The sequence below is a fragment of the Dendrobates tinctorius genome, unplaced genomic scaffold (genome assembly GCF_039654945.1).
Source record: "Dendrobates tinctorius isolate UK_male_01 unplaced genomic scaffold, ASM3965494v1 ptg000008l, whole genome shotgun sequence".
NCBI classification, from domain to species: domain Eukaryota; kingdom Metazoa; phylum Chordata; class Amphibia; order Anura; family Dendrobatidae; genus Dendrobates; species Dendrobates tinctorius.
Window position 1 is genome coordinate 267,003 of NW_027361676.1, and position 26,283 is coordinate 293,285.

The 26,283-nt window shown below is 41.0% G+C and overlaps 1 protein-coding gene across 1 annotated transcript in view; it reads right to left on the reverse strand.

Moving 5' to 3' along the window:
* The window catches only part of ZNF827 (zinc finger protein 827), a 247,944-nt gene that overhangs the window by 84,142 nt on the left and 137,519 nt on the right, over positions 1–26,283 (reverse strand). Inside the window, exon 5 of the mRNA XM_073576166.1 lies at positions 16,038–16,262. Coding sequence (XP_073432267.1) covers positions 16,038–16,262 — 225 coding nt within the window. The remainder of the gene's footprint in view (positions 1–16,037; positions 16,263–26,283) is intronic.

Sequence of the window (26,283 nt, forward strand, 5' to 3'; positions counted from 1 at the left end):
TAAATCAAACGGTCAAATTGCAGACGATTTGTGCTAAAATACAATGAAATAATAGAACAATAAGCAAAATATATTGTATCTTTATTATAATGCACCTTTAAGTAATAGATCCGATTAAACAATCAGTGGATATTGTGGAGATGATAACCTGGGAGTAATCATGTGGGCTTTAAACAAATGGATAGCAGAATAGACCAACTTCCTATAGATTGGATAGGAAATTGGTCCATGGTCCTATCAATGGACAGAAAATTGGTCCATGGTCCTCATATAGGACCATGGACCAATTTCCTATCTGTAGATAGGAAATTGGTCCACTCTGCTTCTCTTATTGGCACCGTGATATGACACAACGCTGCATCACTGAGGAAAACCTACGAGCCCCTGGAGATACTTCACCTGCGAGCGCTCCTGGCCGAGGGTTCAGCTCGAGCGAGATTGTTAATCGAAGACTCAATATACAGAACAACCAATTTCTTTACAGACTAACAGGTATCTACATTACTATAACATTGACAAATATTGCCCGTAAACAATCTTCCCACTACATAAGTGGATCCAATATGACTGTTTGAACTTCATACATTTGGTTGCATCAGGGCAAATCCCTATGAATGTAATTTATCCACCTGTTTAAGCGCCACATGGTTACAGTCATGGCCAAAAGTTTTGAGAATGACACAAATATTATATTTTCACATGATCTGCTGCCCTCTGGTTTTTATGTGTGTTTGTCAGATGTTTTTATCACATACAGAAATATAATTGCAATCATATTATGAGTAGCAAAAGGTTATATTGACAGTTAAAATGAGTTAATGCAGCAAGTCAATATTTGCAGTGTTGACCCTTCTTCTTCAGGACCTTTGCAATTCTCCCTGGCATGCTCTCAATCAACTTCTGGATCAAATCCTGACTGATAGCAGTCCATTCTTGCAAAATCAATGCTTTTATTTTGTCTGAATTTGAAGGTTTTTGTTTGTCCACCCGTCTCTTGATAATTGACCACAAGTTCTCAATGGGATTAAGATCTGGGGAGTTTCCAGGCCATGGTCCCAAAATCTCTATGTTTTGTTCCCTGAGCCATTTAGTTATCTCACCTTTGCTTTATGGCAAGGTGCTCCATCATGTTGAAAAAGGCATTGTTGATCGCCAAACTGCTCTTGGACGGTTGGGAGAAGTTGATCTCGGAGGACATTCTGGTACCATTCTTTATTCATGGCTGTGTTTTTAGGCAAGACTGAGAGAGAGCCCATTCCCTTAGCTGAGAAGCAACCCCACACATGAATGGTTTCAGGATGCTTGACAGTTGGCATGAGACAAGACTGGTGGTAGCGCTCACCTGGTCTTCTCCGAATAAGCCGTTTTCCAGATGTCCCAAACAATCGAAAAGGGGATTCATCAGAGAAAATGACTTTACCCCAGTCCTCAGCAGTCCACTCCCTGTACCTCTTGCAGAATATCAGTCTGTCCATGATGTTTTTTCTGGAGAGAAGTGGCTTCTTTGCTGCCCTCCTTGAGACCAGGCCTTGCTCCAAGAGTCTCCGCCTCACAGTGCGTGCAGATGCACTCACACCTGCCTGCTGCCATTCCTGAGCAAGCTCTGCACTGCTGGTAGCCCGATCCCGCAGCCAAAACACTTTTAAGAGACGGTCCTGGCGCTTGCTGGTCTTTCTTGGGCGCCCTAGAGCCTTTTTGACAACAAGGGAACCTCTCTCCTTGAAGTTCTTGATGATGCGATAGATTGTTGACTGAGGTGCAATCTTTCTAGCTGCGATACTCTTCCCTGTTAGGCCATTTTTGTGCAGTGCAATGATGACTGCACGAGTTTCTTTAGAGATAACCATGGTTAACAGAAGAGAAACAATGATGCCAAGCACCAGCCTCCTTTTAAAGGGTCCAGTGGTGTCATTCTTACTTAATCATGACAGATTGATCTCCAGCCCTGTCCTCATCAACACCCACACCTGTGTTAATGGAGCAATCACAGAAACGATGTTAGCTGGTCCTTTTAAGGCAGGGCTGCAATGATGTTGAAATGTGTTTTGGGGGATAAAGTTCATTTTCTAGGCAAATACTGACTTTGCAAGTAATTGCTGTTAAGCTGATCACTCTTTATAACATTCTGGAGTATATGCAAATTGCCATTAGAAAAAATGAAGCAGTAGACTTTGTAAAAATTAATATTTGTGTCATTCTCAAAACTTTTGGCCATGACTGTACTCCCAGGCAATCATCTCTGATCTATTGTATAAAGGTGTAATATATTTTATTTATTCTATTTATTCAGTACACATAATTGTTCCATTTCATTTTAGTGCAAATTGTCTTTTGAATTTCAGTGTCTAATGTTGCACATAGTGGATTTTTGCTATTTATTTGCCGTTGTGAGATGGACAGGTCACAGCGCCACTGTGGTCATTTAGAGTTTTTTAGTTTTGCAATTTGCAAAAAAGTCGCATGGTGCTGTAGTCGCATGGGACTTGCGATGAAGTCTATAACAAATGAGTTGCATGCGACTAGCAACCATTGACATTACTTTGTAAACATCTGTGAAGGGGTCACAAATATGATAGGTCACCATTCCCAAAGCGACAGCATAAGAAGCCCTTAGATGCAATGTCATAATTCGACCGTGTTGGCCTAGCCTTACATGGGAACATATATCACGCAACAATATCTCTCGTTGTCACGAGACCAAAATCATGTATACAACTTGTCCGCAACTTGATGTTGTGTGACTATTTTACATCAGCATTTCTGCTGTTAAAAAACTGCCAAATCGCTGACAAGTCACATGCGACTTGCATTCAAGTCTATAGAAAGGGAGTCACATGTCACTTGAGATCCAAGACATAAGATCCAATACCTCTGGAAACGTTTCGTGACTGTCGCAGTAGAGCAAAGATCACAACATATGAAATCATTAGATCCAATGTCGAAATGCCACACAACGACCTCAGTATTGGGAAACATGTATTGCCATGCAGCCCTAGCCTAAAACACTTACAAGACAGCAAGTTGCCGACAGGTTGCACAAATGCTTTGGCTGCACAACTTGCCTGAGATTTGTTGACATGTCGCCATGTAGCCCCAACCTTAATGGTTAAACCATAATATTCTGGTGTGAATTTTTTAAATTTAATTTTGGCATCATAGCACATTAAAATCAGACAATATCAGATCAACCATGGACTGTCCATGGGTGCGGTGATGACTGAGCTGTACGACTCCCGCACTAACCTGACCCCGGTGATGGAATAGCCGCCTCCAACCCAACAATGAGCAGTGATGACAGGTGGGCTCCACTGCAGTCACACATGGCAGGATCTCTCGGCTATGCTTTATATCCCTACCCCAGTATGAATGATTGGCCTCAGGCCAGCCACTAATAATAGCTTTCTAATGACCTGTGCCAAATACACCAAATGAAAATTAATTCCTCTTCTAAAAATGATCACTTTACAAGAAAACAGCACCTCTTCGATTTTTCTACAAACCAACATACAAATTGTTATATTCTATAAGGAACTAGCAATGCACACGGCAAATCTGTAACCAGTTTAACCCCTTGCTACTAACAAATTGCAAAAACATAGTATTGTTGGCCATTAAAGGGAATCTTTCAGTAAGATCAACCCCCCAAACAGCAAATATGGCCATGCAGGTCATCCAACAACACCTTTGTATCTTCTATCTGTTGTTGCATTTCCTAGAAATCAGTGTTTTAATTCATAAGCAAATGAAATGCTCTAGGCTGCAGAGCACTGTCTGAGACTTTGCCACCAGATGTTGTTGCAACATTGAGCACAAGCTTCTTTAGCTTGATAGGTGTCAATAGATTTAGTTTTCAAAGACCTCCATACATGTGATCTAAGGGGGCTGATTTAACAGATTCCCTTTAATGCACAGATATTTCGTCAAAGGACATATGCCAATATTTCGAATTGGTGCCACTTATAAAAGGAAATACTGTAGATTATATTTAAGGAATATCCTAAAATGTCATTTTAAGTCAGCCATACATTAGAATATAATTTTAATTGTTATAAAGATCAATCAAAGCTGCCTGAAAGCTGTTGTGATAGGGTTGAGTTGATTTTTAACAATATGCTTTTTGCGTTACAGTAGCTATTTGGATGGGTAGTAAATAATTTTAAAAATCAAAAAGGAACATAATTGTCACGCTGCTGCTATGCAGGTACATGCAAGCTCCACTAGATGGCAATATAGTGGAGGGAGGACTGCACACAGCAAAAGCAAACCTGCAGTACAGCAGCGAGGCTGCCACCAGGTGGCAGCAGAATAGTCAAACAAGCCGGGTCGATATCAAACTGTAGCATAGTACCAAAAGAATAAACAAACACAGCGTCAGAAAGAAATCCGAATGGGTCAGTAACAGTCAGGAGCAGATAAGCCAAAGACAAGAGACAAACAGCAGGTCAGGGTCCAAGCCGAGTCAAATACCAGGGATTCCTAAACATGAAAAGGAAACAGGAAGACAGGGAGTGGGGAACAAACAGGCACGGGCAGGGACAGCAACAGCAGGAGGACAAATCAGGGTACTACCAGAGTCAGATACTCACACCGTAGGCAGAAACTATAACTGGCATGGCCTGCAGGAGGCAGCAGGAAGAAATGGCAAACCTGAATCCAAATTGAAGCCAGGCAAAGTTAACCCTTGACATCATCAGCCCGGGGAAAGGGCAGACAGGACTCAAAACCCAGACTGGATCATGACAATAATATCTTGAAGATGCAGATGTGTGGTATATACAGGGTTGTAAACCTTGATATATTAATTTTAACAGTTTATTTTGAGTGTACTCCTCTGCTTAGAAAAGAGCATTAGTCACAAAGGTCATTCAAAATAATTACTTTTCCCAATAATTTTAGTGTGTTGCATTAAATTATTGCGCCTTTGTGAATAAATGGTATGTTTGGGTCAACTTTGAAGTCAGATTACCTGAACCGCCAGACATTTTTGGCTAAAATCACAATTTCCAAAGAATGAAGAAAAAAAAGGTACTCCAGCGTAGAAAAATATAAAACTTGATAAAGACAGGAGCGTCAAAACGCGTCGGTTAGTAGCTCTCTGGGATATATATGTTGTCCACATTGTGCCTGTGTTTATATTTTACTGCGCTGGAGTACCTTTTTTCTTCATTCTTTGGTACTTGCAGACCCAGGCCCAAGCCCAGGCGGCTCCGTGCGTGGAACTCATTCTTGGAAAGAGACTGCAAATAGTGAGCTGACTTCTCCTGTTCCCCATTCTTTTTTTTATATAAAATCACAATTTGCAGCAAGGATGTAAAAACAAGGCCGTACTGTAAACTACTGCAACACTTCCATTCTTCAGGGTGTCTATGTCAAGAAAATATATATAGTTTATTACAACCAAGGTTTGAGTCCAAAGATTTATAAGTAACTGATAAAAGATAGATGAATTAAAAACAAACACACACGATAAAATATACTGTAGCTAAATAAAAGGATAATAAACCACCTGCAATATTTTTGCCTAGAAAAAGAAAAAGGCTTAATATGGGTTGTCCACTACTCAGAAAATCCCTCCACGATTATCATGTTTCTCCCATCCAGTAAAATAATATCTATACTCAACTCCGATGCTACTTGTCAGGTTTCTATATCCACAATTAAGAAAATAATAAAAAGATCAATTCGCTTTGTTGTATAGGCTATTGTGCAACAAGTCACAGCAAAAGGGTCAACTCACAGGGCAAGGTTCATGCAGCTTGTAGGATGAGGAGCACAGGCTTCAAATCATTCAAAAAGATTATCCAGGCTATGAAAAGGGTTAAGTAAGCAAGAGAAGAAAGAACAAAATTCATTTGAAAGAGTATATGAAACTTAAAGAAGCACTCTGGTGAAAAGCGCTTAATCTTCAGACCCTCCTTTGTACCAGTCTCTGCAATATCTTGTCCTCATCTGCATCAGACTAACCAGAATCAGCGTCTTCTGTGTGCAGTTGACATCACTTTCTCAATACATACCTACGAGTCTCGCAGTGAGGTCCTTACAAGCAGGCACTGAAAGAGTAACATCCGGTCCAAGCAGAAGTCTTGAGTCTTCTAGCTAGTCACAGTACAAGTACATGTGGTGCGGATGAGGACCGGTCGGGTCTGATAGTGGGATTTTGCAGCGATTGGTAAGTTTTTTTTAACAGTAACACTTTCACCATAGTGCGGCTGTAACCCTCTGCTTATAATCCTACTTTGGATAGAACATATCCAAAAATGTATTCCCCCCTACTACAACCAAGGCTGTGGAGTCGGAATTGTGAGGTCGGTGCTCATTTTGGTGGAGTCGGTATACAATGGACCGACTCCTAAAATATATAATAAATTGGGTTCAGTAGTACAATGCAGGATTTGCTGTACATGTTTTCATAATAATTTGGGAAAGTTGTGAAATGTCCTATAAATGTTCTGTTCCTGATCTAAGGATCTCGGCTTTTAGCTCACATGAATCTGTGCTGCACTTTATGTACATGCTCAGTAGGGAGGCAGGGCTGTGGAGTCGGAGTCATGGAGTCAGGGAAATTGAGGAGTCAGAGTTGGAGGTTTGACTTACACTCCACAGCTCTGACTACAACATAGAAAGACTATTAGTTTGTTTCATAGCCAAAGTGACACTGATCCCTCCATCGTCTCAGACCACCAAGGAAATTTTAGTTTTCAATAATTTTTTTTCCTGTTTTCTGGTGTTTAAACCTGGGGTGCATCCCACTGTCCTAAAAATATGGTACTTGTACTAAAAATCCTTTGTCACACCATTTCTAATGCTGCCCAAGTTCCCTGCTGGTCTCTGTGCTTCATGTCACTGCAGTTAATTCCTGACAACATTAGTGTCCAATGTGTTAAAATTGCCGCCAGTGATTGACCTCAGCAGTCACATACCTATAACGTCTGTGAGTGGAGTCAAGAATGAAGGTGAGATGGTTCTGGAGTATTGTGAACACTTCATTCTAAGTACTACAGAAAAATTGCTGCATCACATAGAGAAAAATTGGTTTCACCAAAAAAAAAAGTCAAGATAGGTAATACAGTTGTGGCCAAAAGTATTGACACCCCTGCAATTCTGTCAGATAATACTCCGTTTCTTCCTGAAATTTATTGCAAACACAAATTCTTTGGTATTATTATCTTCATTTAATTTGTCTTAAATGAAAAAACACAAAAGACAATGAAGCAAAAAGCAAAACATTGATCATTTCACACAAAACTCCATAAATGGGCCAGACAAAAGTATTGGCACCCTCAGCCTAATACTTGGTTGCACAACCTTTAGCCAAAATAACTGCGACCAACCGCTTCCGGTAACCATCAATGAGTTTCTTACAATGCTCTGCTGGAATTTTAGACCATTCTTCTTTGGCAAACTGCTCCAGGCCCCTGATATTAGAAGGGTGCCTTCTCCAAACTGCCATTTTTAGATCTCTCCACAGGTGTTCTATGGGATTCAGGTCTGGACTCATTGCTGGTCACCTTAGAAGTCTCCAGTGCTTTCTCTTAAACCATTTTCTAGTGCTTTTTGAAGTGTGTTTTGGGTCATTGTCCTGCTGGAAGACCCATGACCTCTGAGGGAGACCCAGCTTTCTCACACTGGGCCCTACATTATGCTGCAAAATTTGTTGGTAGTCTTCAGACTTCATAATGCCATGCACACGGTCAAACAGTCCAGTGCCAGAGGCAGCAAAGCAACCCCAAAACATCAGGGAACCTCCATGTTTGACTGTAGGGACCGTGTTCTTTTCTTTGAATGCCTCTTTTTTTCTCCTGTAAACTCTAAGTTGATGCCTTTGCCCAAAAAGCTCTACTTTTGTCTCATCTGACCAGAGAACATTCTTCCAAAATGTTTTAGGCTTTTTTAGGTAAGTTTTGGCAAACTCCAGCCTGGCTTTTTTATGTCTCGGGGTAAGAAGTTGGGTCTTCCTGGGTCTCCTACCATACAGTCCCTTTTCATTCAGACGTCGACGGATAGTACGGGTTGACACTGTTATACCCTCAGACTGCAGGACAGCTTGAACTTGTTGGGATGTTAGTCGAGGTTCTTTATCCAACATCTGCACAATCTTGCGTTGAAATCTCTTGTCAATTTTTCTTTTCCGTCCACATCTAGGGAGGTTAGCCACAGTGCCATGGGCTTTAACCCCTTCCTGACATGAGACGTACTATCCCGTCCACGGTACCCGGGCCCGTATGACCGGGGACGGGATAGTACGTCTACCGCGATCAGCGGCGCCCACGTGGTGAGCGCCGCTGATCGCGGCCGGGTGTCAGCTGATTATCACAGCTGACACCCGGCACAATGTGTCAGGGGCGGTCACGGACCGCCCCCGACACGTTAACCCCTTGCACACCGCGATCAAACATGATCGCGGTGTACCGGGGGTTAAAGGGAAGCATCGGCAGGGAGGGGGCTCCCTCCGTGCTTCCCTGAGCCCCCCACGGCAGCGCAATGTGCAGCGCTGCTGCGGGGGGCTCCTTTCCTCCAGGCCCCCGAATCCAAGATGGCGACGGGGGCCTTCGGGGGCCTGGGGAAGCTGGCTTCCTCAGTGCCTGCAAAGCGCAGGCATGAGGAAGCCTTGTGCACTGCCTGTGACAGATTGCTGATCTGTCACAGTGATCTGTGATGTGACAGATCAGCGATCTGTCACAGGACAGTGATGTCCCACCTGGGACTATGTAATAAAGTAAAAAAAAAATTAAAAAAAAGTGTAAAAATAAATTTAAAAAAATCGCCAAATAAATTGGTAAAAAAAAAAAAATATTCCCCAATAAATTCATTTTTTGAAAATAATAAAAAAAAAAACAATAAAAGTACACATATTAGGTATCGCCGCGTCCGTAACGACCTGCCCTATAAAACTGTCCCAATAGTTAACCCCTTTAGCGAACCCCTTAAAAAACAAAAATAAAAAACAAAGCAAAAAATAATGATTTATTATCATACCGCCAAACAAAAAGTGCAATAACGCGCGATCAAAAAGACGCATATAAATATCCATGGTACCGCTGAAAACGTCATCTTGTCCCGCAAAAAACAAGCCACCATACAGCATCATCAGTGAAAAAATAAAAAAGTTATAACTCGCAGAATAAAGCGATGCAAAAATAATTATTTTTTATATAAAATAGTTTTCATTGCATAAAACCGACAAAAACATAAAAAAACGACCTAAATGAGGTATCGCTGTAACCGTACTGACCCGAAGAATAAAACCGCTTTATCAATTTTACCGCACGCGGAACGGTGTAAACGCACCCCCCCCAAAAGAAATTCATGAAACGCTGGTTTTTGTTCATTCTGCGTCACAAAAATCGGAATAAAAAGCGATCAAAAAATTTCACGTGCCCGAAAATGGTACCAATAAAAACGTCAACTCGTCCCGCAAAAAATAAGACCTCACATGACTCGGTGGGTCAAAATACGGAAAAATTATAGCTCTCAATATGTGGTGATGCAAAAACTATTTTTACAATAAAAAGCGTCTTTTAGCGTGCGACAGCCGCCAAACATAAAAACCGCCATAAATAGTAAATCAAACCCCCCGTTATCACCCCCTTAGTTAGGGAAAAATAATAAAATAAAAAAAATGTATTTATTTCCATTTTTCCATTAGGGTTAGGGCTAGGGTTAGGGCTAGGGGTGTGTTGGGGTAGGGTTAGGGTAGGGTTAGGGTTAGGGCTAGGGTTAGGGCTAGGGTTAGGGCTAGTGCTAGGGTTAGGGCTAGGGTTAGGGCTAGGGTTAGGGGCGTGTTGGGGTTCGGGTTGGAGTTAGAATTGGGGGTTTCCACTGTTTGGGCACATCAGAGGCTCTCCAAATGCAACATGGCGTCTGATCTCAATTCCAGCCAATTCTGAGTTGAAAAAGTCAAATGGTGCTCCTTCCCTTCCATGCTCTGCTATGCGCCCAAACAGTGTTTTACCCCCACATGTAGGGTATCAGCCTACTCAGGACAAATTGCAAAACAATTTTTGGGGTCCAATTTCTCCTGTTACCCTTAGGAAAATAAAAAATTGGGGGCAAAAATATCATTTTTGTGGAAAAAAATGATTTTTTTATTTTCACGTCCGAGCGTTATAAACTTCTGTGAAGCACTTGGGGGTTCAAAGTGCTCACCACACATCTAGAAAAGTTCCGTGGGGGGTCTAGTGTCCAAAATGGGGTCACTTGTGGGGAGTTTCAATAGTTTAGGTACATCAGGGGCTCTCCAAACGCACATGACACCCGCAGACCATTCCATCAAAGTCTGCATTCCAAAACGTCACTGCTTCCCTTCCGAGCCCCGACGTGTGTCCATACAGTAGTTTTCTCCCACATATGGGAAATCAGCGTACTCAGGACAAATTGGACAACAACTTTTGGGGTCCAATTTCTCCTGGTACCCTTGGGAAAATAAAAAAATGGTGACTAAAAGATCATGTTTGTGGAAAAAATACAAATTTTTTATTTTCACGCCCGGGCGTTGTAAACTTCTGTGAAGCACTGGGGGGGTCAAAGTGCTCACCACACATCTAGATAAGTTCCTTGGGGGGTCTAGTTTACAAAATGGTGTCATTTGTGGGGGGTTTCCACTGTTTAGGTACATTAGGGGCTCTCCAAAGGCAACATGACACCCGCAGACCATTCCATCAAAGTCTGCATTCCAAAACGTCACTACTTCCCTTCCGAGCCCCGACGTGTGCCCATACAGTAGTTTTCTCCCACATATGGGGTATCAGCATACTCAGGACAAATTGGACAACAACTTTTGGGGTCCAATTTCTCCTGGTACCCTTGGGAAAATAAAAAAATGGTGACTAAAAGATCATGTTTGTGGAAAAAATACGAATTTTTTATTTTCACGCCCGGGCGTTGTACACTTCTGTGAAGCACTGGGGGGGTCAAAGTGCTCACCACACATCTAGATAAGTTCCTTGGGGGGTCTAGTTTACAAAATGGTGTCATTTGTGGGGGGTTTCCACTGTTTAGGTACATTAGGGGCTCTCCAAAGGCAACATGACACCCGCAGACCATTCCATCAAAGTCTGCATTCCAAAACGTCACTACTTCCCTTCCGAGCCCCGACGTGTGCCCATACAGTATATTCTCCCACATATGGGGTATTGATACTCAGGACAAATTGGACAACAACTTTTGGGGTCCAATTTCTCCTGGTACCCTTGGGAAAATAAAAAAATGGTGACTAAAAGATCATGTTTGTGGAAAAAATACGAATTTTTTATTTTCACGCCCGGGCGTTGTAAACTTCTGTGAAGCACTGGGGGGGTCAAAGTGCTCACCACACATCTAGATAAGTTCCTTGGGGGGTCTAGTTTACAAAATGGTGTCATTTGTGGGGGGTTTCCACTGTTTAGGTACATTAGGGGCTTTCCAAAGGCAACATGACACCCGCAGACCATTCCATCAAAGTCTGCATTCCAAAACGTCACTACTTCCCTTCCGAGCCCCGACGTGTGCCCATACAGTAGTTTTCTCCCACATATGGGGTATCAGCATACTCAGGACAAATTGGACAACAACTTTTGGGGTCCAATTTCTCCTGGTACCCTTGGGAAAATAAAAAAATGGTGACTAAAAGATCATGTTTGTGGAAAAAATACGAATTTTTTATTTTCACGCCCAGCCGTTGTAAACTTCTGTGAAGCACTGGGGGGGTCAAAATGCTCACCACACATCTAGATAAGTTCCTTAGGGGGTCTAGTTTCCAAAATGGTGTCATTTGTGGGGGGTTTCCACTGTTTTGGTACATCAGGGGTTTTCCAAACGCGACATGGTGTCCGATCTCAATTCCAGCCAAAAACGTCAAGTGGCGCTGCTTCCCTTCCGAGCTCTGCCATGCGCCCAAATAGTGGTTTACCCCCACATGTGGGGTATCAGCGTACTCAGGACAAATTGCACAATAACTTTTAGGGTCCTGTTACCCTTGGGAAAATAAGAATTGAGGGTGAAAAGATCATTTTTGTGGAAAAAAATATGATTTTTTAATTGTATGGCTTTATGTTATAAACTTCTGTGAAGCCCATGGGGGTTCAAAGTTCTCACCACACATCTAGATAAGTTCCTTAGGGGGTCTATTTTCCAAAATGGTGTCATTTGTGGGGGGTTTCCACTGTTTTGGTACATCAGGGGTTTTCCAAACGCGACATGGTGTCCAATCTCAATTCCAGCCAAAAACGTCAAATGGCGCTGCTTCCCTTCCGAGCTCTGCCATGCGCCCAAATAGTGGTTTACCCCCACATGTGGGGTATCAGCGTACTCAGGACAAATTGCACAATAACTTTTAGGGTCCTGTTACCCTTGGGAAAATAAAAATTGGGGTGAAAAGATCATTTTTGTGGAAAAAATATGATTTTTTAATTGTACCGCTGTACGTTATAAACTTCTGTAAAGCCCTTGTGGGTTCAAAGTTCTCACCACATATCTAGATAAGTTCCTTGGGGGGTCTAGTTTCCAAAATGGGGTCACTTGTAGGGGGTTTCCACTGTTTAGGTACATCAGGGACTCTCCAAACGTGACATGGCGTCCAATCTGAATTCCAGCCAATTTTGCATTGAAAAAGTCAAACTGCGCTCCTTCCATTCTGAGCTCTGCCATGCGCCGAAACAGTCGTTCCCCCCCACATATCAGGTATCTGCGTACTCAGGACAAATTGCACAATAACATTTGCAGTTCAATTTCTCCTGTTACCCTTGGTAAAATAAAAAAAATTGAACCTGAAGTATTTTTTTATGAAAAAAAGTTAGATGTTCATTTTTTTTTAAATATTCAAAAAATTTCATGTGACGCACCTAAAGGGTTAATAAACTTCTTGAATGTGGTTTTGAGCACCTTAAGGGGTGCAGTTTTTAGAATGGTGTCACTTTTGGGTATTTTCTATCATATAGACCCCTCAAAGTGGCTTCAAATGTGATGTGGTCCTAAAAATAAAATGGTGTTGTAAAAATGAGAAATCGCTGGTCAACTTTTAACCCTTATAACTTCCTAACAAAAAAAAATTTTGGTTCCAAAATTGTGCTGATGTAAAATAATCATGTGGGAAATGTTAGTTATCAAGTTTTTTGTGTGCCGTATCTCTGTGATTTAAGGGCATAAAAATTCAAAGTTGGAAAATTGCGAAATTTTCAAAATTTTCGCCAAATTTCCGTTTTTCTCACAAATAAACGCAAGTTATTTGAATGAAATTTTACCACTAACATGAAGTACAATATGTCACGAGAAAACAATGTCAGAATCACCGGGATCCATGGAAGCGTTCGAGAGTTATGACCTCATAAAGGTACAGTGGTCAGAATTGTAAAAATTGGCCCGGTCATGAACGTGCAAACCACCCTTGGGGGTGAAGGGGTTAAACTTCTTGATGACACTGCGCAAGGTAGAGACAGGAACATTCTGGTCTTTGGAGATGGACTTGTAGCCTTGAGATTGCTCATGCTTCCTCACAATTTGGTTTCTCAAGTCCTCAGACAGTTCTTTGGTCTTCTTTCTTTTCTCCATGCTCAATGTAGTACACACAAGGACACAGGACAGAGGTTGAGTCAACTTTAATCCATGTCAACTGGCTGCAAGTGTGATTTAGTTATTGCCAACACCTGTTAGGTTCCACAGGTAAGTTACAGGTGCTGTTAATTACACAAATTAGAGAAGCATCACATGATTTTTCGAATAGTGCCAATACTTTTGTCCACTCTCTCTTTATGTTTGGTGTGGAATTATATCCAATTTGGCTTTAGGACAATTCTTTTTGTGTTTTTTCATTTAAGACAAATTAAATGAAGATACTAATAGCAAAGAATTTGTGTTTGCAATCATTTTCAGGAAGAAACTGAGTATTATCTGACAGAATTGCAGGGGTGTCAATACTTTTGGCCACAACTGTATATGAATTCAGAGAAGGGTAAAAATATGAATTATTAGTACTTCTCAAGCAAGACCTGCAGAAGTTACCCTTTTCAGGTAATTTCTAAGGGTGCTTTCACACTGCGCTCGTTGGTCCTGTGGGGGCTTACGTCCGAACCCTTCTCCCTCCGCCCTGCAAAACAGGATTTGGACATATGTGCTGATGGAGCCATCTAATATATAAAGCTCAAGTGTGTGTATGTATGTGTGTGTGTGTATGCCCGGGATTGGCATCCGCACCGTCGCAGCTACAGCCACAAAATTTGGCACAGTCACACGTCTGGACCCAGAGAGTGTCCTAAGCTATGTTGTCCAGGTGTATATACCCAAAAATGAAGCACGTCAGAGCACACATTGACTCTGTCGACACCACTATTGTCAATGGCTCCGTCAGTGCATATGCCCAAATCCTGTTTTGCTTGGGGTTTAGACATAAGCACCGACGGGATGACTGAATGTGGGACAAAGTGCAGTGTGAAACAACCCCATCCTGTGGCAATACAGCAGCAGCAAACTACAACTCCTAAAATGATATGGACCAGAAACATGTAGAAAAATGAACACTAATGCAAGAATTTAATAATACATTTGTTATAGAAGTATATTTGTTTTAAGTGAAACGGTTAGTAAGAATGTGCCTAAGAAACCTGAGGTACTTCAGAGAAACACATTTCCAACATTACCTATTCTTTATTCACTGCTTTGCTGTGCCAACATTTATGTGTTCTTGATATGCAAATTAGACTTGCAAGTGCATTGCAGGGCGTGTTGATGTACTTGCAGACAACAACTTCTCAGAACTGGTGACGCCCTGCTACTTGATTAACCCCTTAATGACAGCCAATACGTCTTTTTACTGACCTGAGATATAAGAGAATAGCATCCCCATACAGGTGACAATCCAGCAGCTGTCGGCTGTTCACTATAGCTGACAACTTGCTGTATCACAAGCGATCAGTGTTGACAATGTCCATATCTGTTTAACCCCTTAGTTGCTGCTGTCAAAAGCGACTACATCAAATAAATGGTTAATAGATTCTGGGGGCTTCTGCTTTAACCTAATTGACACATCGAGATCATGATTGTGTGGTTCTGATGTTTGCCACAGCAGTTCATGGCCAAATAGCGGCCTTAGAGACTCCCGGCTATAGCGACCGGTTCAAAAGTTACCGACATTTAGGCGGTAAACATACACTTTTTTAATTCCGGCTATACCACTTTGCATTAATTCCTGAAAATCACCTGTAGGGTTAATAAACTATCTGACAGAAGTTTTTAATATGGCAGGAGGTGCTGTTTTTAAAATGGTATCACGTTTGGGGTTTTCCAATATATAGCACCCCCAAAGGCACCCCAAACCTGGATAGGTCCCTCAAAAAAATAAATTTTGTAAATTTCCTTGAAAAAATGAAAAAGTACTGCTACACTTTTAAACCTCCTAAAAGGCTAACAAAATAAATTAGCTTTTTAAAAATGGTGTTGATGTAAGGCAGACATGTGGGAAATGTTATTTATTAATGTTTTTGTTTGGTATGACTATCTGTATTAAAGGGATTATCATTCAAAATTTGAAAATTGCAATTTATTTTTACATTTTTGTCAAGTTTCTGATATTTTTTTATAAATAAACACAAAACATATCAACCTAAATTTACCATTATCATAAATTATAATGTGCCACGAAAAAACAATCTCAAAATCAATGGGATTTGTTGAAGCGTTCCAGAGTTATCACTATATAAACTGACATTGGATAGAATTTATAAAAATGGCCCCGTCACTAAGGGGTTAACAGTGTAGCGCAGAGGTGAGCTTGTGCAGAAGCGCCTCAGGCTGCACTGGCAGATGGGATTGAAGCGAAACCGAGAACTGCAAGCGCACTGTTCTGCCCAGCAGTGCACTTGTGAAGATAATTTGCATATGAATAAAACATTAATTTTGTTATAATGTAGCCCCGATCAACAATAGCATAGGTATTGATTCCAATGTGTGTTCCTGTTCTATCTTGCAGTACCTCAGGTTTCTTAGGCACATTGTTACTGACCTGTTACATTAGCCAAACTACTTTATAAAGGGTGTTTTCTACTGACAATACAATGTAAATAAATTACCAGAAAGTTTCATGAGAAGTTCAGATGCCGCCTTGACAGAGATGTCCTGCGTCAGTAAGTTTGGCTGTGTTTCTTGGGATGTGGCTTTTTCTGGCGTGCTTGAGCGTCGGGCCTCAGAGTCATGGCTGTAGGTGAATCCAGACTGTGGGGACAAGGAGATGCTAAGTTCTCCATCATTAGGTTCTTCTTTCACTTTGAGTGTCAGGGGTTCTTTCTGATTTGCAGCTACAAATAGAAAATACAGACTATATTAATCAGAGGAAACATGCTGCAATCAATTTTACACAGTGATCTCAAAGATGGGTATGGTACCCTGCCCCAGACACATTAAATGATCACCTAGCGTCACCACATCAGTGCAATCCTACATGTAAAAAGAGATGGCGATACCAAAGATCAAAAACCATCTAAAAAAAAATAAATAAAAAAAATAAAAAACATTTCTGTTTGTCCAGAAATGATAAGGGTATGTGCACACGTTCAGTATTTGCAGCAGAAAAGTCCACTGCAAATACTGGCATGTGGGCAGGAAAAGCTCGGCATAAAATACTCTCGTTTTTGTGTCCTTTTTCTCCCCATTCATTTGAATGGATGAAACATGAGGTAAAAACATTGACAACATTGATATGCTACATATTTGGAAGTGGTTTAAGTCTGCAAGCAAAAAAAATAAACAGCACGTGCAGAAGATTTCAGAGATCTCATTCACTTTGCTGGTACAGTAAAATCCTGTGATATTTTTGCGGCAAAAACGCAACGTTTGAACTTACCCTAAGATGTTAATGTTTAGGCAAGACAATGTGTGGGGTGAAATCTAAAAAATAGTCTTAGAACACTTTACAATGCATTCATCAGAATGTGTGCAAATTGTGACCATTTTCTTAACGTGGGGCAATATGGAGCTGTAAATGTGCCTTCACACTTTTTAGACACCATTTTTTTGTCAAAACTATTGCAAAATACTCAAAGACAGCTTTGATAATTTAATGCAGATGACACCACTTTTCTGATGCATTACTTTTGAAAAATGTGTTTATATAAAGTTCAATATACATTTATATATAGATAAATGAACAGACAGAGCCCAAAAATAATGGGCTATCCTTAGTCCTCTATTCTTTTCATGCCAACTCATAATCATAGACCATTTTGCTTTAGGAACACCAATCTTCTTTAAGGTTTAGCTAACACTTCTTATTAGAAACAGTAATTATATGTAGGCTATACAGATACTATTAAAGGTGTTTTTCAATCTCGCTCATTTATGATATATCCCCAGGATATGCCATAGACGTATTGTAGATGCAGATCCTAACAATGGGAGCCGCATCTATTTCGAGAACGGGGCCTGACCACTCTGCTGGCAGTGGAGAAGAGATGAAAATTCCATTAAAAAATAATATACAAATTGAGTCTTAAAAGAGAGGAAGAGGACTTGAACTCTATAGTGCCACCTTTCTGAATCAGCAATCCTACAAGTCACTATCGACCCTATAACTACTCTTGCAGTATGACTTCTGATAAAACCCAAATCAGAATCTCAATTTGTAGACACAGTGTTTCGGGGTATTGCCCCTCATCAGTGCAAAGTATGAGAACTGATTTGGCTAGGTGAGAGCCTCTGGGGTAATATTTCTCCTTGTGGAGAGTGACATACCGGTTCTGCCATACCAATTTAAGGAGGCTTATAAAAAACAATAGGTATACCAAATATTTTTTACTGACAGCTGCATGAGCCAGGGCCTGTTCTCGAGACAGATGAAGGTACATTGGTGGGATCTGCATCTTACTATACAATAATCGTATAAATCCTTTGGGTATGCCATAAATATACAAGAGGGGAATACCCCTTTAAATCTAATGGCAATCTGTTTTAGTGAATCGAACAAAAAAGAGAGGAACAAAAAACTGGCTGACTAAGATTAATTTAGAAAAAAAGAAATGGCGTCAATGCAAAAATTATCAAAAGATACTGCACAAAGAAAGCGGATAATCAGGGATACTATACATACAGTGGAATGGTTCATCAGTGAATTTTATCTAGTAGAACATAACTTTTATGTTCTGAATGGAAATATGCTATCATTACAGTAATAATTCATGACATTTTGCAGTGTTACGTTGCAGGCAAACATCCTGAGCAAGAATAATAATTGTGCAGCATCTGCAGGCCTAGGAAGACGCTCGAAAACTGTGGAAATGAAAAGTCATTGGGACTTGGACAATGCAAAATGTAAAGTCGAATATGATCTCCTTGGGCTTTGTCCAATGTAATATGTCACACAGAGTGTATATGCAATTTGCAATAGAAGCCAAGGGTTGAAACACTAAATTGTAATAAAAGTCTCCCTGAACTATTTGAGCCCATGGCTTATAATCACGCTTGGACCATTGTCAGTATTTAATCAAATTCAGCCTATTCGATCTGCACTTCAAGCATTAAAGCTCCGACATTTAGATTTGCATAGTGGGTTCAGAGACTATTCGAATGGGAAAAAGTGGATTTAAAGGGGTTTTATAATCATCACCTATCCAGTGAGAAGGAAAGGCGGCTTGGGACACGTGTTCTGGCACGTTTGTACCATTCATGTTAGTAATGTGTGATCCAGTTATCAGCCATTTTTCATATATTAATCACAGTGACTTTTTTAGACACACAAAACACTGCACTACCAAAGGATTCACCTGCAGTTAAACTAACGTTATATATGGAAAGATTATACAATTTCCCTATACAATTACCTCCTATAAAGTTGAACCGTAACACAAATAGTAATAATAATAATTTAATGAGTATGGTAATTATATCTGTGTTTTCTCTTAGGCCACGTTCACACGCTCAGTATTTGGTCAGTATTTTACCTCAGTATTTGTAAGCCAAAACCAGGAGTGGGTGATAAATCCAGAAGTGCTGACGGGTTTCTATTATACTTTCCTCTGATTGTTCCACCCCTGGTTTTGGCTTACACATACTGAGGTCAAATACTGACCAAATACTGACTGTGTGAATGTGGCCTAACACAGTCTTCGCCACCCCTGGTTATTTCCCCAGCACCGGCCTCTTTAGCTTGATTGATAACTTATTGTCTGTGTGAGGTTGGGTACCAGGCAAGCTAATGATGATGGTGCTGGATGGGAAAACATATATATAAACCACTGACAAAAAACGCTAATTACTTGGGAACGCAGCCACAGATAGAAGATGTAAAGTTGTCAAAGAATTTCCATTTCAAATTCCTGGATTTCTATATATGCTGTTTGGAGGGGTGTTGATCTTACTGACACCTTTCCTTTAAGAAGTTTATAACTCCCAATCCACTAAGGTCCACTTATAATAATAATCGAAGCTCATATCATCATTTTTTATATACGTAACATTGCATTATAAGGTGTTGCTTGATTTTTTATTAACTTCACTTACTCACGCATTGTGTTTTGTGGAAATAGCCTTTAAGCAGGTTTTTGCTATGAAATCTGAGAGCACCATGATGTGTAGGGGAAGAGAACCTGGTTTCAATGGTGTCACTAACTGGGCCGTGTTTTGCTGTTATAACAGTGTTTTATTAGCAGGAGATTATCACCACAGGACAAGGTGACCACGTGCCTCCTAGTCCATCCAACAGAGGACACGGAAAGCTTTTAATCAGTGATGTGGGTGGGTAATATATAGCTCAACAATCCGAGCTCTGGTAGATCTGCAGCAGAGAAAATTGTGACTATCACAACTGTTGCACTGAGTGATACATCGCTGGAATCATGGTCTCTGTCCCTACATCATACCACTGTCAGATTACATAGCAAAAACCTACTTACAGATTCCCTTTAAGAAGTGGACTACAAGGTTGTGTTCACAGCTCGTAGCTGCGATACAGCTGAAACAAAGCCAGTTGGACAGTTTTCCAATCGAGTACACCTAAAAGCATTTTGCTGCTTAAGTCTTGCAGTATTACAGCTAACACCAGCAATACTGTGCAGCCAATAACTATCAAAATGATTTTGGCTGCAGTCACTATAAAAACCGCACCGACATACACTGAGGTTTTGGCCACATCATGGCTGTTCTTACATCACATTTGATCAAACAGTTAAGATTTAAAAAAAAAAAATATATATATATACATTTTTCAGAATTCTAAAAGTTACAGTACATTTATAGTACTGTTCGCACATCAATGTTAATTGAAAAAAAAGTACTATGACAGCAGCGTTATGATATTCTGCACCTAAAATATGCAAGCAGACGAAATTCTCTGCTCATGTGCTTTACAAGCTCTGTAGCAGATTGTGACATTTTTCATAGTGTAAATTGTAATGCACACAGCTTTATATCTGCCCTCAAAAAGACCTTGATGCCACCAGATGAACCCCATTTTAAGAATAATAAGGGTCCATCAGGTGCCACTCACAATGGAAGCAGCACAGTGCTGTGGCTGCTGGTCTAAATGGAAACCACAATGAATCAATGCAGCTTACTGACAATTGTCACGGTCACGTGTGTCTGGACGCAGCGAGTACCGCAAGGCGAACCCATGACACGCGTGACCCTGGATACACCGCCTCCAGTAGGGCGAATTTAAATAATAAAACGTGCAGCTGGATACACCGCCTCCAACTGGCGAATTTAGGTTATACACGTTATATATACAGTAGTCTGGAAACCCCTCCTCCAGTAAGGCGAATTTAAATACTAAAGGGGAAACCTGGGTAACAATAACAATGGAGGGCCCTGCGATAGGGAAACGGGGAAGTGGAGACCTCCTGCACCCCCCTGAACTAGAGTCCCTGCACTCCTAACGTTCCCTATGCCGCTTCCGCACCGGGTGACGCACGCGTACCTAAAAACCCTAGCTCGCCCTGCACCTAAACCCTCCCTAGGGAATTGGTCGGTGCGGAAACTAATCCCACCACTGCACTAAACACACATGAAGAAAGATGACAAAACAGGGGAAACACCACTTAGCTTTGCTCTGTTGCATAGGCTCCTAGCAACAGAGACCACCACCTGCGTGCATCTTCTCCTCCACCCGGATCCATCACCATAACCGGATCCATCACCATAGTGCAGCCTTGGAGCAGAGTCCACCACCAGTTGCAGCTGCCCAGTAAGCAGAGTCCCAAAGATGAGTCCAGTTTCTGCCAAAAAGTCCAGCATGCTTGAGTCCAACTTATCTGCCAAAAAGTCCAGCATGCTTGAGTCCAGTTTTCAGCAACCAAGTCCAGCATGCTGAGTGCAACTCTCACCATAGTCGCCACTCCACCAAGCCATGCAAGCACTTCCAGCCGACACCATAAACTGCAACTCCACCACGCTATGCCAGCCCTTCTTCCAGACACCATTGTTGAACTCCACCAATCCATGCCAGCACTCCCTGCAGACTCCATAGCTGACTCAACCCCTCTGGCTGGGCTGCCCAGGACTCTCATTCAGCTCCTTCATCACCCAGGCTTGCTTCCCAAATGACGAACTATCAATATCACCAACGATCATCAAACACAACTGAAACTGTTTTATAGAGCCTCACACCTGATTTGTAAAACGTGCACATTAAAACTAAACTGTAATACTACTCACCACCACCGGGGCAACTTAGAACAAATGACACCACGTGTAATAATTCTAACGGCCACCGGGGGCAATCAACCCACTTTGGCACGAAGCCAAAGGAAAAAAAGTTCACTTTGTCCATTTACTTGTCAGATCCACCTTGGACATTGACAACAATCACTTGACTAATCTGGAGTGGTACAGATGATGTTTGTTAATAATGACATTTTGGATGTGTATTATCGTCTTACTTTTCTGGTACACAAATCAATGCCCCCAAAGTGATGTGACTAAATCTAGGTGTGGGGAATAGAGCACATAATTGAGTGATAACCTATGGAGGGAGAATGGGTAAGTGCTGGTTACAGTCACCTGGTGGAGTTGTGACAGGCACAACTCCTATGTAGTCATGAAGAAGAAACGCTGCTGCTGATCCTTGGCTGGTCGATAAATCCTCCAGGAACTATTGGATCCAGTTCGATGAAACATGTAAGGTGGGCTGCGCTGCTGGAGTAAATCGATTCTTCAACAATGATGATAAAAAGGTTTATTATTCACCAAGCGTTTCAACGCCGTACCGACGTCTTTATCAAGTAAAAAAAACAAACAAAATATGCCAAAGAAGTGGTACGGCATTTATCATCACTGTTGAACAATCGATTTGCTCCAGCAGTTCGGCCCACCTTGTGCGTTTCATCCAACTGGATCCAAAAGTGATGTGAACAGAGTCTCATCAAGCTCCAAGGTGGAGTTATAATGCCCTTGCTGGCAGCTTTTACATGTATTCTACACTTTCAGAATTAGGACTCATCTCTATCAGCAGATACTATCACAGACTAGCCACACAGTAGTTGTGTGATGATATGTTGGAAAAGGACACTTCAGGCAAAAGTTCATAAGAGATTGCTCATATCAAGCTTCCAGCCAGTGAAGGGTGGTATAAATGCCTATATAAGAGGAGAGGTACCCGCTCTACACACTCAAGAAGGGAGCGACAGAGTGTTATGCTGTGACAACTGGGGGAAGAAGTAGCTTATTGACACTATTAAGGGAATAAGGGACCAAGAAAATAGGTACTGCTGGGGTAACGCATGGCTGGTTAAACTCAGGTGGAGCAGAAGCCAAAGATTCTACATAGATTGTAATTTTGTATGAACAGATCTCCTATCAAGTGTATCTTGTAGACACTGTTTTAATAATACCATAGTCTTTCGCAGTTGTTACAATGTGTAACCCAAAGATTATGCCATCTTTGATTTTAGCTTTTTTCCTGAATTACATCCCAAGGACGACAGAGTGCAGCAGCGTCATCCACAAGGAAACCGGACTTCCAGGATCTAGCACCGTGAACCCTGCCGGCGGATATAAATCAAAAAAAGCCTTTTAGTTAGTTCTGAAACTTTTAGCTGAAGAGAGTGCTGCCATGCATGGTGGTAGATGGTGATATACTACTGTGACCAGTGGGGAGTGAGGAGACCCAGCGCTGTGACAACCTATGTCAGTGCCATTTCAGTCCTCCTGGATGCTGGGCTCCGCAGGATGTTTCATTTTGGATTCAAAGTGGGGTAGATAGAAAATGTTATATTTTGTCTCGAATATTGTAAGAGAAGTTTATTAAAGAAAACCAAAATGTGCATTGTCCGGCATAATGCTGTATCCACACATCCTCATAGCTGAGGAATGGCGGACAAAAAAAAAGGAGCTTCTGTGCATGACTATTGACCGAGGTTATAAAAATAGATTAAGGGAACAAACAGAGGAAGGATATAACAATTATCAGAGAAAGCATCAGGTCACCATTTAGGTCAAAGCGTAAATGGAAAAAAAAAATCAAGAGTGAACGGTTTCTTTAATTTGATTGCATGAATAAGTCAGCAAGATAAGCCGTATTTGATAGGATGACAATCATGTAGAATTCCTGCATTCCAATAGCAAAGCAAATACTGTAAGTAGTGAGCCAGGAAATAACCAGACACTTAGCGTGCTTTCACAAAACCAACGTGGCAAAATATAAAACCAAAAGGCAGCAGCCGGGCACAAAGCAAAACTTCAATACCTTGAAAAAATTACACGCTGAGATACTCAATGGCCTATGAGCGAGTCTCACACCTACCCTCAGGGTTTATCACCAATCTGATTACTAGACTCTGAGTGCCCAAACAGGGGCACACTCCCTTATCAAATGCCAATACCTTTCATACACCAACTCAAGAGCGGAACAATATCTGATCAACAGGTTAGACATTCCTGAGAGAAGGAACAGGCAGTCAAAATGTAACACCTTGCACACATCAACTCCCCACTATATGGTTGTGGTGTGCCGATGGGTTGCCATGGCTGAAGGGCCCTATAAGGAAACCATCATCTTAGCTATATCCTGCAATAAAATTGTATTGCAGTACACTGAATTACTTATCAGATAAATGGAAGGTTCAAATCTTTTAATAGGACTAGGTAATTTTAGCAGGTTTTTGCTACGTCATCTGATAACAGTGTAAAGTAGGTAAAGAGAAGCTGAATCCAAGGATGGATCACTTAGATGACTGGGTGCAGCAGTTCTGACACAAGCAGAGCTTTTATGCAGCAGAGCTGAGGAAGCTGCACCCGCCCACACCAGGCTCTGTATATACCAAGTCCATAGACAGTGAGCTGCTTAGTTGCCGGACTAGTCGGCAATGTTAATCTCTTTGTGATAAATCCTTCATAGTTAGTAAACAGCAGCACACACTTTGACAAGTGACACATCGCTGAATTGTGTGTTTCAGCCTCTATGTCCTGCTGTCTTCATATTACATAGTAAAAACCTGCTGACAGATTCCCTTTAAAAGAATTAAAAAAATTTAAAAAAAAATCTAAAAATCGGAATGACACTACTACTTTACATTAATACCAAAGATATTGAAAAATAAAGTATATTCAATATCACCACATCAATAGAAGTCCCCCAAAATATGGAAATGTCAGAATTTTTCATTCACAGCATCTCTGCCAAAAATGCAATGAAAAGTGATCAAAAAACAATGCATGTACCCTAAAACAGTATCAATAAAAACATCAGCACACTACACAAAAAATAGACCCTTACAAAGTTCATTCGAAGGTTTGGTCTGTCATATCCCCTCCATCAGCAGCTTTTTTGAGAGCATAGTGTGTGAGGAAGACTGTAATATCAAGTGCAGGAGGATATCCTGTTATACTTATATGTTAGTCAGGGGCTCAAAAGTGAGTCCCCAACACATTTGTTAAATTATAGTGTACAAGATATTTCAGGTAAATTTTCAGAGTAAGCGGTTGTGTTTGTACACAAGGAATAACACAATTTCTGCACATTTTCATAATTTCTTTACTATTCTGTATTTTTTTTACCAGTTCCAGTTTTTACATTACAGTAAAAAGTGAATGAAAAATGTTTTGAAAAATACAAAAAAAAAATGTAAAGGTTCAAGTCTTCCCTCTTTTCCCCCATTAAAAATAAATAAATTATAATAAAAAAAACACATTTGGTATTGCTGCATTTGTAAAAGTCCGATCTATCAAAGTGTAAATTAAATATACCCGATAGGTAAACGGCGTAACGAGAAAAAAAAATGGCAAAACTAAATTATTTTGGCTGCCGCAACACTGCAATAAAATGCAATAACAAGCGATCAAAATATTGTATCTACTAGAGATGGATGTTCGGTCCAGCTGAACAGTTATAAAAAGTTTGGGTTCAGGTACCCCATTCACTTGAATGGGGGTCCCAACATCCATATGCATGACAGCGCGGTAAACACAGTTTCTGATCGACGGAAAAATCATTACCACCGGTCAGACAGCCGCAATTCCCACGTTGTTCAAAGACAGTGTGGGCCCGCAGCTATGATCGGAGGTATAAAGCTTACCTCCAGTCACTGGTGTCAGCTGATGGGAGTACAGCACGCCGCACTTCTTACCCACCAAATAATAAAAAAATATTACACTTTTATTGTCACTGTTTGCACTTTTTCAAGTCACTTGGCACTTTATTGTATTTAGTGCGTCACATATTTTTTAAAATTATATATAAATTTAAACACTGGCTGTTTAGGTCAGTGATAATATTATGGTCACTGAATTAAGCTAGTATAAATTTTATTCTCTTGCACGTTATCTTCAGTCAGAGTGGGGAATTGAAACAACGAATTTAGCAGGATATTGTATTCGGTTTAGGGATTCTGGATTTCATGTTAAGATGGTTATTTAATCATCAGTTGAAAACAATAATGTACATATTATTTAATATTTAATTAGTATTGGTCAAAATTTAGATTGCCCCTCTAGTACAATTAGCCGGCTTGCTTTGTCTCACACGCACGGCTGGCCGTGTTTCAGGCATTTGGTGGGTAAGAAGTGCGGCGTGTCTCCTTTCTGCAGGGGAGACTGTCTGCGCTCTGCTCAGCCATGTGCAGGTCTGATGGTCAGCGCGGTGTGTTTGCTTCAATGTGCGCTGATGGGAGGTGTTGTATTCGGCAAACACTCCCCTTAGAATACTGTGGCTGTAAGTGGGCGGTCTTGACTCATATAACTCCTCCTTCCAATGATTTCATTGGATATGACGTTCATGACACACGAACAATGTCCTCCCATCTCTCCTTATGTTCATTGGACTGCGATGTGTATAAGAAGGGTGACATGGGAGAACTAGACACACCCCCAGGAAGAAGCACGGGCGAAACGCGC